The sequence below is a fragment of the Microplitis demolitor genome, chromosome 8 (assembly GCF_026212275.2).
Source record: "Microplitis demolitor isolate Queensland-Clemson2020A chromosome 8, iyMicDemo2.1a, whole genome shotgun sequence".
Classification (NCBI taxonomy): Eukaryota; Metazoa; Arthropoda; class Insecta; order Hymenoptera; family Braconidae; genus Microplitis; species Microplitis demolitor.
In genome coordinates, this window is record NC_068552.1 from 20,115,558 (window position 1) to 20,128,515 (window position 12,958).

At 31.5% G+C, this 12,958-nt stretch overlaps 4 protein-coding genes across 7 annotated transcripts; 2 read left to right on the forward strand and 2 right to left on the reverse strand.

Annotated features, from left to right (window-relative positions):
* The first annotated feature begins 594 nt into the window (after positions 1–594).
* Positions 595–1,288, forward strand: LOC103576710 (SAYSvFN domain-containing protein 1). Its single transcript, XM_008557042.3, has 2 exons — positions 595–729; positions 850–1,288. The coding sequence occupies exons 1-2, from the start codon at positions 598–600 to the stop codon at positions 1,180–1,182; spliced, it is 465 nt and encodes a 154-aa protein (XP_008555264.1). The 5' UTR covers positions 595–597; the 3' UTR covers positions 1,183–1,288.
* Positions 1,202–4,864, reverse strand: LOC103576711 (uncharacterized). Of its 4 annotated transcripts, none has more exons than XM_008557043.2 (7): positions 4,509–4,864; positions 2,717–3,705; positions 2,506–2,630; positions 2,200–2,421; positions 1,768–2,118; positions 1,617–1,698; positions 1,202–1,513 (listed from the first exon to the last, which is right to left on the reverse strand). In XM_008557043.2, the coding sequence occupies exons 2-7, from the start codon at positions 2,995–2,997 to the stop codon at positions 1,312–1,314; spliced, it is 1,263 nt and encodes a 420-aa protein (XP_008555265.1). In that variant the 5' UTR covers positions 2,998–3,705; positions 4,509–4,864; the 3' UTR covers positions 1,202–1,311. The 4 variants fall into 4 exon arrangements, with proteins under 4 accessions (XP_008555265.1, XP_053597629.1, XP_053597627.1 ...); XM_053741654.1 differs by lacking the exon at positions 4,509–4,864 and having other exon boundaries at positions 2,717–3,058; positions 3,523–3,831; XM_053741652.1 differs by lacking the exon at positions 4,509–4,864 and having other exon boundaries at positions 2,717–3,043; positions 3,119–3,830.
* Positions 4,865–5,154: 290 nt separating this feature from the next.
* Positions 5,155–7,804, forward strand: LOC103576707 (uncharacterized). Its single transcript, XM_008557040.3, has 4 exons — positions 5,155–5,583; positions 5,684–5,839; positions 5,919–6,083; positions 6,171–7,804. Exons 1-4 carry the CDS (start codon positions 5,410–5,412, stop codon positions 7,698–7,700), a joined length of 2,025 nt encoding a protein of 674 aa, XP_008555262.1. The 5' UTR covers positions 5,155–5,409; the 3' UTR covers positions 7,701–7,804.
* Positions 7,805–7,955: 151 nt separating this feature from the next.
* LOC103576708 (zinc finger protein 567) lies at positions 7,956–12,901 on the reverse strand. The gene is given in 7 exon segments (XM_053741596.1): positions 7,956–8,688; positions 8,783–8,796; positions 9,511–10,299; positions 10,302–11,379; positions 11,997–12,064; positions 12,149–12,220; positions 12,293–12,901. Coding segments are annotated over 7 exon segments (3,189 nt in total). The 5' UTR covers positions 12,782–12,901; the 3' UTR covers positions 7,956–8,009.
* Between the last annotated feature and the right edge of the window lie 57 nt (positions 12,902–12,958).

The following is a 12,958-nucleotide window of genomic DNA, read 5'->3' on the forward strand; positions in this document are numbered from 1 at the left end:
TGTGGGTTGATGAAGATTGACACTTAACCTCTTGCGAATTATCGAGGTTAGCACCAAGTTGAATTTCACAAGTGACATTTAATTTGTTATTTATTATTCTTGATAACTAATGTCAGTTTTATTTTTCTAAACAAATATTGTGTTCATGATGATGATGATGATGATGAACAACAAAAATTTCCATTAGGTAAACTATTGATCAATAAATTTTCTTCAACATTTTTATAATTTTTTTTTTTAGTGGATTGAACGTCATATTAATTTATTAATTTATTTTATTATTGACATCATCAAGACGTTTAATTGTTTTTTACTTTTTTAATTAATTATTCTGATAATAAAATATAAACTTTGAATAAGAAGTGACATCAAATGCCACCGGATGATAATGAATGAGATCCAGAGTGTACTTAGTAGTAAAATTGAATTATAGATGGCAACAAGTGCTGGTGAAAATGTTATCAAATAAAGAAATTAAAAAAAAACCAGCTGTTAAAATGCTGCAAGTGACAATCATAAATATATTATGAGGATTTAAAATAATACAGTAACGATAACAATTAAATAAATATTATAATAATTAATTTTAAATAATCGATGGAGGCAAAGCTTGCGGCTTACAGATTACAAAAACGTCGTCAAGCAATGGTTGAAAATGCTAAGAAAACTTTTCATCAGACTCTCACATCCTGGGAAGACAAATCTCGTGCTTATTTGACACATCGTGAGGTAATATAATAATAATAATTATAATAATTAAATTACGATAATTAATTTGATAAAATATTGAGACGTAGTTAGATTGTACCTTTAAAATATACTTTAACATTAAGAATTAAAAGATTTCAGGACAAGGATGAGATTGAAAGTGTTACCTCTGAAGAGAGTATTGATGTTTCACCGAGACAGAATCCAGTTATGACGCGATTGATTTATCTATTGTACTTTTTATTATGGGCAACATTGTATATGGTGGCGATACAATTTGAATTTGGCGCAGTTTATTTTATACTGTCGGCGTTATTTTTTATCTGGAAAAATACGCGATCAGGACCTAAGAAAAAAGGTGAAATCAGTGCGTATTCAGTATTTAATCCGAATTGTGAAGCAATACAAGGCACTGTCAATATGGATCAACTGGAACGAGAAATGGGCTTTGGAGTACCGATTCATTCAAGATGAAAATAAATTATATGTACAATTTATTTTTTAATTTAATTTATTTATTATTTTAATAAATAATTTATTAAGTGATAAGTAAAATAAGGTGCCTTGCTCATATGTACCAATTAATTTAACTAGTTACTCTCATCAAGTCATATCTTGTAATATTTTATCGGCATCTTCGTAGCAGGTCAACATCGCGAGGAAATATTCCTCAATGTTGTTTGTTACTTTCAATCGTTGCTCTAATAATGCAACGTCTGTTTTTGATTGTTTATTTTTGTCGGGACACAGTAGAGCATATTCTAAATCCTTGAGAAAATCATTCATCATTCTGATATCTAATGATCTACGATAGAAATTTTTTAACTTTTAATAAATTATTCAATTAATTTTATTACTGCTTTTAATATTGAAGCAATAATTTTTATAAAAAAATTTTTCATACTAACTGTAATCTATCAAGATTTTCAATTTTTTTATTAAGAATAACCCCACTGTTAATTATTCTTTTAATTGTATTTTTGATCCTTTCTATTTAAATAAATAAATAAATTATTTACTTTGATAAATAAAATTACATTTCATTGATATAAAATGTACCTTGTATTCCTTGTGAGTCTGGTAAATTAAATTTATTTAGTAATTCAATACTCGTATGCAGAATCTGCGGATCCCATTGAAAGACCGTCATCTCCGATAATCTCCAGACACTTGTACTCAAAACCTGGGCTAAAGTTCTGCGGTGTAAGTTACTAAAATTCTGTTTGTCTGCTGCAGCGGATACATTTTTCACAGGATAAAAAGACAGTAAAGTATGCGGGATAACAATTTTCAAACGTTGAAGATCAGTCACATGATCATTTGAATTATTAAAGTTATAATAATCACGCGATGCTTCTAAAACAGTGGTCTGAACCATATCAGATCCAGCGATTTGGAAAAACCCATCCCCTGCAGTATTAAATATATTAATAATTACATATAAATACCCAGTAGTTATAAATGAAATAAAATAATATGAAATAAACAAACCGTCAATAGGATTTTTGTCTATTGCTAAATAGGCAACAATCTTTGACTGATCATAACTTGAAAGAGAATAAAGACAAGAGTCCATGTAATCTGCAGATATAAGAAAAATTAAAGTTCTCCTGGGTATCCATTCATGCTCATTGTAAATTCGTTGAAAAGCTTTGGCTACTGATATCCCAATACCGATATTTTCACTGTCAGCACTCAAAACAACATATCTATCTGTTAATAAAATATTAAATACTGTAATTAATACATTCTACAAGTATTAATATTCTTATAAAGTTTTTTTTGTTGCTATAATACCTGGTTCTAGAGAGCCGCGTACTGTCGCCACAACACAACTATCATTTCCGGTGACTTTATTAAAAATATTTAACCCTGAGAGTGATTTTTCAACACTCTCCAAGGCTTTGTTACTCCTCAGATGTCTATAAATATAAAATAAACAATAAATATGATTGTTTTATTTTAAAATTCCAACTAGAAAATAAACAGCAATAAAAATTAAACATACGTGACATTAAATGATGCAGTAAAATTTGAATTTTTAAAATTCTGTACCAATTCAGTTCTCAAGTAATCCCTGCTGTCAAGGCCATTGCCAAATAGTTCGATTTTCTTTTTTTCAGCTCGTAATTCAAGTACTTGGCCCGCGGCAAAACGTCCAATCAGAAAACCACAAAGTAAACATAAAAATCCAATGGAAAACAATAAAGAGCAACACATGCGTTTTGTTATAAACTCAGTTGGTTCTCCAAAACCACGTCCCATTTGAAAACTCAGCACACGCTGCATCTTTTCTAATCGACTCACTCAACAATCTTCTTTATTAGTCGTCAAACTAGTTTATTAATCACTTGAATAAATCATGATAAGTATAAATTATTTATTAATTAATGAAGATAACACAACTCACGGGTATCTATTCCAAAGTCGTGTGGATATTAGATGAAACAAGTCATCCAAGTGTCATGACTAACACTTTTTTTTTACAGAATCCCCACTCATTCATGTCAGAATAGAATTGTTTATTAAAACATAAAATACGACACAAATGTTTGATTTTATATACGTAGAATGCGATCAAAAAGTTTAAAAAAAAGAAATTATAATTACAAATTTATTTTTGATCTTTATGCTAGTTTTATTTACATAAGAAAAGTACAAGAAGGATAAAATAAAAATGAATATCAGCAATAATGATAATATCACTGAGAAAAGTAACGAGATTACGGAGTGAAGACAGATGATATCTGATGCGTACACATTGAAAAGAAACGCTTGAAATAAAACTAAAATATTTGTTTTTAAAAGACTCACTCTTCTGAGCTCTTTGGTCCACTCAACGTCTACGTCTTTCTGGATATATCATAAAAGTATAAATTTATCTTAAAAACCCCCAACACGTTGTATCAGACTCAAAATTTATTGGAATGTGTAACTTTATTGACTTGCGTCAACAATCCCAATGGATTTACGTCTTCCTGCATTGGATATCCGAGCCTAAAAAAAATACATTTATTTATAGTAACAATGATACATATAATTAGTGAATTTTAATGATTTATTATTATATTTCGGTTCATATTTCAAGTGCTTTATTTCGAGGTAATAATTCCAATGAGAGACTCTGACAATTTATAAATAGTTTACGTGTATATTACGTGTACATGCAAGGTTGTTTAACTATAGATCGCCAGAATACTTAAATATTAATAATTTTTTTTTTAATAATGTGAACGTAAATTAAATAAAATAATATACATACTACCCTTTCTTTAATTCTGGTTCTAGGTCATGTTCTAATTGATGATCTTGAAGTTAATAGACAATTAACAATTTTCGGATTTTTTTTCAATAAATCAATTACAAAAAAAAAAACTTAAAATATGTATGAGTGTGAATGGTAGCAGACATTAAGACAATTTATAAATTTTGAATAAATAGATAAATTAATTAAAATAATGAAATTTGAAAAAATGCGTGAACGGATTTTCCATTAATCTAAATTTGCATTTTTTACATTTTTTCTTTACTTTACTTTATTATAAAATTTGTAAAATATAATTTTAAATACAAGTAAAAAATTTAATTACATTTTTATTTAATGTTATTAATAATACTTTAATTCATATATTTAATACTGACTTTAAATACATTTAATTATAAGTTAAAAAAAATAAATAGCTGATTATCAAATACTCAAAAATAAGATAAGCATGGCATGGTGTCAAATAACAATGTGTTTACAGCTCTCTGAGTAGATGTTTTCATACTTAAATATATTTATGTTTGTATATACATACACATATAGATGTAGAGATAAACAAAGGCGGTTTAGAGTTTCACTAGGTAAACAAACCACCTTCCTTGCATTGATACTAATCTCAAGGGCCTTGAGTCAGCCACCCCCAAATTCTGAGAAAAGATAAAATTAAATAAATCTTATTAAGTAAAACCCAACTTTCTTTGTTTGCGTAATTATATTTATGTATACAGACAATATGACCTGATGTACTAGACCCATGATTGCCGGTCGACCATTTCATTGTAATGAGGACAATAAAAGTCAAAATATTATTACAAGCCTAAGTATCTGACCACCAGTTCTCTACCTAAGCTATTTTTTCGACACAAATAATAAAATTTTATTCAATAATTATTGTAAGAATTTACTGATGAACTTTTTTAATTTTATATTTTATTGGCAATGATAAGTACAGAAAATTAATTATTTCAATAGTAAAATTATTTTTCATTGTCGCATAAAAATAAATTTTTAAAGGGACAAGTCTTTCTTTTGTTCCCTTTTATTTACTTACAATCATTATTATTATTAATGATATTTTTTTTTTTCAGTACTGTGATGATACATTTTATAATATAGGTGGCGGAAGTTTGAACAATTTTCTTTGTTTGTCATTGGTCCAGAGAATTCAAACTCTACGCCGGTTCGCGGTCACGTGACCATAAACTCTTGCCGGTCTGTGTTTGCTGTTGTGGGGGATAGACTCGCTTATGTGCTCTTGCAACCCGGCTGTGCGGTAGCGGTATTCATTTGATCTTCAACTACAGTCGCATCGTGTTGCATTTCACCGGATTAAAAATTTTTAATACTGTGTACTAAATTATTAATAATTAATTATCGAGATTATTTATCTACTAGTGATTTTAAATAATTGCAGTGATTAGAAAAAGAGAAAAAAGATGGCTGCAGGTTTTGAGGATCCGTATCTAACATGTCCACTGGACGAGGTCCACAGGATTCGGAAAAGTCGTATGCAGTGTCATTTAACCAAATGCTTGAAGAATCATAAATTGATGGATAAGATTAAATGTCCGTTCAATCCATTGCATATCATCTATCCAAATGAAATGGCGGTAAGTTTATATTTTATTTATTTCCTTTGTTCTTCATTTTTTTTTTTGATTATTGTTAGTTTCGTGATTATATTTTAATTTCTTTTTTTCTATTTATTAGCATCACATGACTGTTTGTGAGAGCAACGCAAGTGTTAATGTGCAAATGTATGATAGAAATGATCAAAAGTGTTTCTCGGGAGTAATATCTGAACAAGAGGCAAGGGCTCAACTCGAAGCAGCTCTCGGTGCGTCTAGTAATGAAGTTGAATACAACGTAAGTATAATCGCTGTTAGATAATTATTTTTGTTAGTTTAATAAAAATGTAATGTGTTAATTGTTTTTTTTTTCTCAGCATACTATAGATAAAGCAGGTTATGATCCTGTAGAGGCAAACCTGGATAATCCTGTGTTCCGGACTCTGAACTGTGAATCCAAAGCTAAGAGGAAGGAGTTTCGATTACAAGAGCGCAAGAGGATTGCAGCAATCGAAGCAGAACAAGGAAAACAACAAGTGAAGGTAATTTATTTATAAAATAATATAAATTTAAATTATATGATTTATTAAGAATGCTTATTCTATATTTTTTTATATTTTATGGTACAGCCAGCAAGACCAAATGAACCACAGAAGTTGCAAGAACTTAATCCGATTCGTAGCCAAAGTGTCGCCGCTAATTTTGAGTCTTTTGGAGATGAACATCAAGAGCAGGGACATTCAATTAATAATTATTCACCTATTAAAGGAATAATGTATGAAGAACATGATCAAAATCCTCTGGCTTCAATTGATGATCTTGAGAATCTATCAATTAAAGATGATGTTGATATCTCTACGAAAATTGAGTTCCTGCGTCAACAAGAAAATGAAATTCGGCAAAAAATACGGGAACTGGAGAAACGAGCTGCTGGATCTGATGAGTCAAAGAATAAAAATCCATTCCGTAATACTAGTAATGATTTGAGTGTCGATAGACGAACTAGTCCATTTGCAGTACCAACCAACGACAGCTATAATTATGAAGGTGCTGTTAATAATTCAACTGATGCTAAGCAAAACTATTCTGATGTTTTAGCTAGCAAGCCACAAACATTCGAATTATCAGCACGTCCACAATCAAGTCCGTGGAATGTTGTTGCTAAATCAAAGCCTGAATCGTCAAATGTTGTATCTGCTTCCAGAGATAAAGAGTCGAAGCCATCAGAAGCTTTTGTAGTTAAAAAAAATTCATCTACTGAAGAGACTATTGCTACTACTCAGTCATCAGAGTGGACTATAGTATCTCGATCAAAAAAAGCAACATCAGTCTCTGACTTAGAATCGCGAAATGTAAAAACAAAATCACGAGAACCTTCGCCTGTTAATGAATCAACTTTATTGAAGAAAGTTGCATTAGAGGAAATTTCGTCAACGTTGAAATCTACACCATGGAATGTTGAAACCAATTCTCGAGACTCATCACCAACCCCTGATGCGGTACCATGGAATAAAGTTGCTACACTTAAAGAGAATTCGTCAAAATCAGATTCAATGCCATGGAGTGTAATGACACGGTCCAAGAAGATTTCTTCTTCTGAACAATGTACTCAATGGAGGCTGGCACCTTCAACTGATACTTCAAAAGTTTCATCATCATCATCATCATCATCGTCATTAAATGCGGCTGTTCTACCAAAAATGACCGGAGTCTCTCAATTGCCTTCATCCGATGACAATGTCAAGCCTACTAAGACATCACCAGCAGCAGCATCTTCGACTCCTACAACTGCTGAAGTTGTTTCAAGATTCACACCAACATCACAAAATTCAAATCAAACAGTGAATTTAGTTTCAACATCAGTCTCATCAATGTTTTCTTCATCAACACACAGCAAAGTAGCTAAAGGGCCTGAGAAGCCTGTTGAAAGTTCACTTGGATCTTCGAAAACCAACGCTAAAGCTAGTGAATTTTTACCGATACCTCGTCGTCCTGCAGCTGGTCGTGGAATCGTTCATGCTCTCGACGAAATCAGGCAGCAGAAATTAAATTATTTGTTTTCTTCACGAATTTCAAGACCAGGATCAAGAAACAGTTTTTGTTCTAGTTACGAACAAAGCAATATCGATGGTGTCTATGGTTACGAAGAAACCGCTTAATGATTTATTCATTATTTTTTTCTATTTCTACTTATAATACTTTCATTTTTTATTATTACATTCCAAGTCAAGAAGAGACTTATTTATTTTTCAATCATTACATAACTTTTAATCATTAAATGTAATTATTCAACTTTAATTCCATTTATCAAACATCGAATAAAAAAAATTTAAAAAAAAAGACTAAGTCTATTAATATTTATTAAAAAATTAAAAATAATTGATACTCTAGTTGCAATCTCAGTAAAGATTTATAATAAAAATACATATAGATGCAGTATTTAAATAATGTCAGTAATAAACTAATGTCTATTGATGTTTAACACGCTCATGATTAACTAAATATCGTTTTTGTCCAAAACTACTCCCACAATGACCACAAACAAAAGGTTTTTCATTCGTATGAATTCGTTTGTGTCTTGTCAAATCGTACTTGACTCCAAATGATTTTCCACAAAATTCACACGTGTGATTTTTCTCTCCAGTGTGAATCGTCAAGTGACCCAGTAGCTGCTGACGCCACCGAAAAGATTTTTTACAATAATTACATTTGTAAGGATAATTATTAGTATGAATTTTTCTGTGTATATACAACGACGCTTTTGCTTTAAAAGTCTTGCTACATAAATCACAAACGTACGGTCGCTCGCCTGTATGAATTCTGCGGTGATCATCCAGAGTATTTTTCATAGCAAATGACTTGCTACATAAATCACACGAGTGATTTTTGACACCTCCATGCACGTGTTTTATATGATAGTAAAAACTACCCGCTATTTTAAAATGTTTGCCGCAAACGTGACAAGTCAAAGCTTTTTCCTTGTCCTTACAATCTTTTTTATTTGAAGAATTAATTGAAATATTTTTTGTTACTGATTTACAAACTCGAGTTTTTGAATTACTTAAATTAATATTTTTTTTGACTTCCGACTTTTTATCTTCAGTAAGAGTTAATACTCGTGTTTTGCGAGCTTTCTCATATTCGTATCTGTAAGAGAAGTTTTTATATCATAAAAGGATTAAGGATTAGTTAATTTAAACTCCCAGAAAGAGATTGAACCTCAGAAGTTACCCCCCACTACCGATTATTTCTAAACTGCGCATGCGCACAAAGAGTATTAAGTAGAGAAAACGGTCAGAGTGGGAGTAAAAACCGAAAACACCCGAGGTACACTCTCTTGTGGGAACAATTTCAAATATTTAATTGTAAAAAAAAACAAAAAAACAAGTTTACTTGCTATATATACAAAGTTTACAATAAGTTGTTAGTGTTATAAAAATTATTTTTTTTTTCTCATAACCTACAAGTCAACAGTTCACTCAAAATATTTTTTATGGCAAAACGTTTCGTTACTAAAGAGCTTTGATTTGAATAATTTAATTGTAAATACAAGCGAATACTTCAATACCCGTTTAAAATATTTGGTAATTATAAAAACGATTTTTTTAAATTAACTGCATGACATATTTTATGATTATCACGCTATCATTTTTTTTTTAAAAGATTTATTACAAATATAACACTTGCATATTCTAATTTCATCGTTGATATAAGCGCGAGCGGGTTAAATAAGCGTTCATTTTTTATACAATTACTACATTTACAAACAAGCCGGTTATTTATTATTGTCTTTGCGTTATTTATCAAAATTTCATCACTCAGTTATGTATAAATATCGTTTTGGTTTTTTCTTCATAAATCAACTTTCTTCTTAGTTTTCATAATTAGCAACAGCATCAGCTACAATATTATCATTATCAGTTGTTTCTGCGTAACACCTGGATAATAAATATTTCGACGTCAAATTGCTGGTAAATCCTCACTTGCTGTCACTGTTGGTGTTTTATGTTTATGCCGATGGTGATTTTTTAAATATCGCTCTTGACTAAATCGTGATCCGCAAATATCACATTCGTTATTTTTTTCCGTAACATGTGTCCGTTTGTGACGACTAACGCATCCACTTGTACGGAATTTTTTTCCACAAATACTACAAGAATAAGGTCTTTCTTTAGTATGAACTAAAATATGTTTATCTAGCTCTTGACGACGTGGAAATACACGGTCGCAATGCGGACACTTGTGTATAGGTACTGTCAGAGTCTGGTGGAATTTTTTATGACTGTGCAAAGATGATTTTTGCTTGAAGGCTTTCCCGCAAAGTTGACAGGCAAATGGGCGCTCGTCTAAATGAGTACGTCGATGTTCATCGCGAGTAACTTTTGAAGAAAATTTACGATCACACTGACCACATGGATATTTTTTATTAGTACCATGGATTAATTTTTTATGTCTATTCAATCCAGACAAAGCGTTAAAACCTTTTCCACATGATTTGCATACATACGGAGTATCTTCCGAATGAATATTTTGATGTGTCAAAAAGTTATAAACAGTTGATAATATTTTATTACAATCTAAGCACTTGTAGTAATTTACTCCGTCGATTATTATTAATGACTTTGATATCAGAGTATTTTGTTGAGTAGTTCGTTGTCCACTTGTAGTTCGTTTCTTCTTGATTCGCAATCGTTGGCTACCACTGGGAGACCTGAAATAATATTTATCTGTAGTTATTTTTCCATTACAGCTGATTCATTTCCATGATTTGTACGTCTATGATTAACTAAATAACGCTTTTGACGAAATGATAATCCACAATCAGAACACTGCCAGGGTTTGTCATCCGAATGAACAAGTTTATGTCGTTTTAATTCATATTTTATTCTGAAAGGTCTATTACAAATATCACAAATGTGAGGCTTCTCGCCAGTATGCTTGGTGATGTGGACCATAAGTGTTGGACGTGTGCGAAATGATTGATCGCAGTGTATACACTTGAATGGGAATACATCACTGTGAGTACGATTGTGAACAAACAGCGATGCTTTTTGTTTAAAAGTTTTCCCACATCTATTGCAAACATACGGCCGTTCGCCGGTATGTATACGCCGGTGATCATCAAGTGTCCGTTTGGTGGCGAATGTTCTGCTGCAAATGTCACATGAAAAATTCTTGATTCCCTCGTGTGTTTCATGTAAATGTCGTGCGAGCCCTTGATTCACCCGAAATTGTTTACCGCAGAGGTGGCAAGTGAACGGGCGTTCCCCAGTATGAATTCGTTTGTGCCAGAAAAATGTGTAAGGCGAAAAAAGATTTTTGCCGCAGTCTTTACAGTGGTAATAAGACACCCCGTCTACTTCCATACGAGCGTCTTCAATCATTTTTTTGTCAATACACGATGGCTTCTTTATTAAATCGTCCATTGGTACGTCTGGATGAATATCTACCATGTGTGCTTGCAATAATTTTTTTTTATTCACTTTAAAATCGCAGTACATACAGGGATAACAACGAGGACGTGTTCGCTTTGTGTGTGATCTACGTCTTGACTTAAAAATTTTATTTTTTGTATTTCCTTTTTCTTCAGCACTTAGTTCCATTTCGTCAGAAGATTCATTGGAAACTTTATCATTCTCTTCATTATCTGGTTTTGTTTCATCGATACTACCATAAGCGTCTTCATTATCTTCTGAAAGATCATCAGATTCATGATGATAAATTTGCTCAGCCATATGCCTTGATAATTCTTCAGACTTGTTGCTCGTAAGACTGCTTGTCATTGGAGATATTTCTATTTGTCTTGAGGTAATACTTCTGGTTTGTATAACCGGGCACCTGTAAGAAACAAATTCAGGATTTTTCAATATCTTAATAATCATCAATCACATTTTATTTAATACGACGATTTTTATCATAATTATCGATAAAATTCCATTGATAATTTTAATACATTGATCATTTTTAATGTCTTGTAAGTGAAGGTTCTGATGCGAATAATTTTCTACACTGGACGTTTGTAAGCCTCACGAAGTTTTGGTGTAGTTATTGATTTTATATGGAGATGAAGTTACTGCAGATCAATAACTCTTCCGGTACACAGTACTTTTGTTACTATCAAACAATGAAATTTACTCAGTATTTATAAGTCTAGTCTTCTTGATATAATGATTAAATTTAATTGACGACATTGATACATTTATCGGACTGGCCATTAAGAATGAACTAGATCCTGTTCCATTCAACATCTCAGTAATAATTTCCAAATAATAAACTGGCCATTCAGCAGATCTTTATTCCAGACTTGTAGTCGTTGATTCAGACCAATACTCTTATTTTTTTTCGAACAGCTGATGTTCTTGGTGATGACATAAATTTTATACTGATGCAAAATTGAATAATTCAGCTACACTAATATCTAATCCTAAAAAAATAAAATATCATTTAATACCAACCTTTCTTCATTGGGTGGTCGAGATTCCTCATGGCCTCTTTCTTTTCCTTGTTCTAAATTTTCAATTATCTGAAATGGATAAACAAATGAATTAATTAAAAAAATTCCAAATTTGATACTAATTAATTACTCATGATGGAAATTAATACAAACTTTGTTTTCTACACTTGCTGTGGACTCAACTAGTGTTTCCTGTGACATTTCATTGACAGCAGACTTTTCCGCCTAAAAATTTGTGATCAATCAATAGATTATAATAAATTGATTGGAGATCAATCAATAAAAGTGATATTTTACCTGTTCGTTAATTTGTATTTGCTTTTCAATTCCTAAAAGTTTCTGTTCAGCATCCAGACATCCCTCTAGCAGAGAATGCCAAGCAATCAAAGTTGCCGCGCAATTGTAACATAATTGCAGAGGCAAAGTGTCATTTTCGGTGACATTAATTGGCAAATATTTAATTATTTTATTTATTAAATCGTGCTGCACTCCTTCGCCTTGGAATATCGGAACCATGTGACTGTTGGTGTTGGCGCATACACGGCATAAATCTTGCAGAGACGTCAATGAGTTTGATTGCTCTGCAGAATTACTATGCGATGGATCTATGATTGCTGATGTTCCTGAGTCATAGGCGGTGTGTTGCTCGTTTTCATTCGTAATTATTAAATATCTGTCATTTGTATCGAGTGTTTCAATAACATTCGTGTAGACAATTTTTTTAACTGAATTTATAAGATTTGTATCAGCACACTCTTGAAAAGTTGTTTCGTTTATAGACTCCATTCTCATAACTATTTAAATACTGTTATAAATAATACTACTTTGACTTGATTACCAAAATAAGTCATGGAGAGGCGAAATTTTTTTGGTGGACATATAACCAAGTTGATTTTTTTATTTGTACACAAGTACGATGCAGCTTTAAAACTGCAGAGTGCGCGCGGATTGAAAAGCGGGTAA

Excerpts from the sequence above, each read along its gene's own strand:
- LOC103576710 (XM_008557042.3), top strand. The coding sequence starts at position 598 with ATGGAGGCAAAGCTTGCGGCTTACAGATTACAAAAACGTCGTCAAGCA. Across the intron at positions 730-849 it reads CTTATTTGACACATCGTGAG|GACAAGGATGAGATTGAAAG; the intron begins GTAATATAATAA and ends AAAAGATTTCAG.
- LOC103576711 (XM_008557043.2), bottom strand. The coding sequence starts at position 2,997 with ATGCAGCGTGTGCTGAGTTTTCAAATGGGACGTGGTTTTGGAGAACCA. Across the intron at positions 2,119-2,199 it reads AGACAAAAATCCTATTGACG|GGGATGGGTTTTTCCAAATC; the intron begins GTTTGTTTATTT and ends TTAATACTGCAG. Across the intron at positions 1,514-1,616 it reads GAAAATCTTGATAGATTACA|ATCATTAGATATCAGAATGA; the intron begins GTTAGTATGAAA and ends TTTCTATCGTAG.
- LOC103576707 (XM_008557040.3), top strand. The coding sequence starts at position 5,410 with ATGGCTGCAGGTTTTGAGGATCCGTATCTAACATGTCCACTGGACGAG. Across the intron at positions 5,840-5,918 it reads GTAATGAAGTTGAATACAAC|CATACTATAGATAAAGCAGG; the intron begins GTAAGTATAATC and ends TTTTTTTCTCAG. Across the intron at positions 6,084-6,170 it reads AAGGAAAACAACAAGTGAAG|CCAGCAAGACCAAATGAACC; the intron begins GTAATTTATTTA and ends TTTATGGTACAG.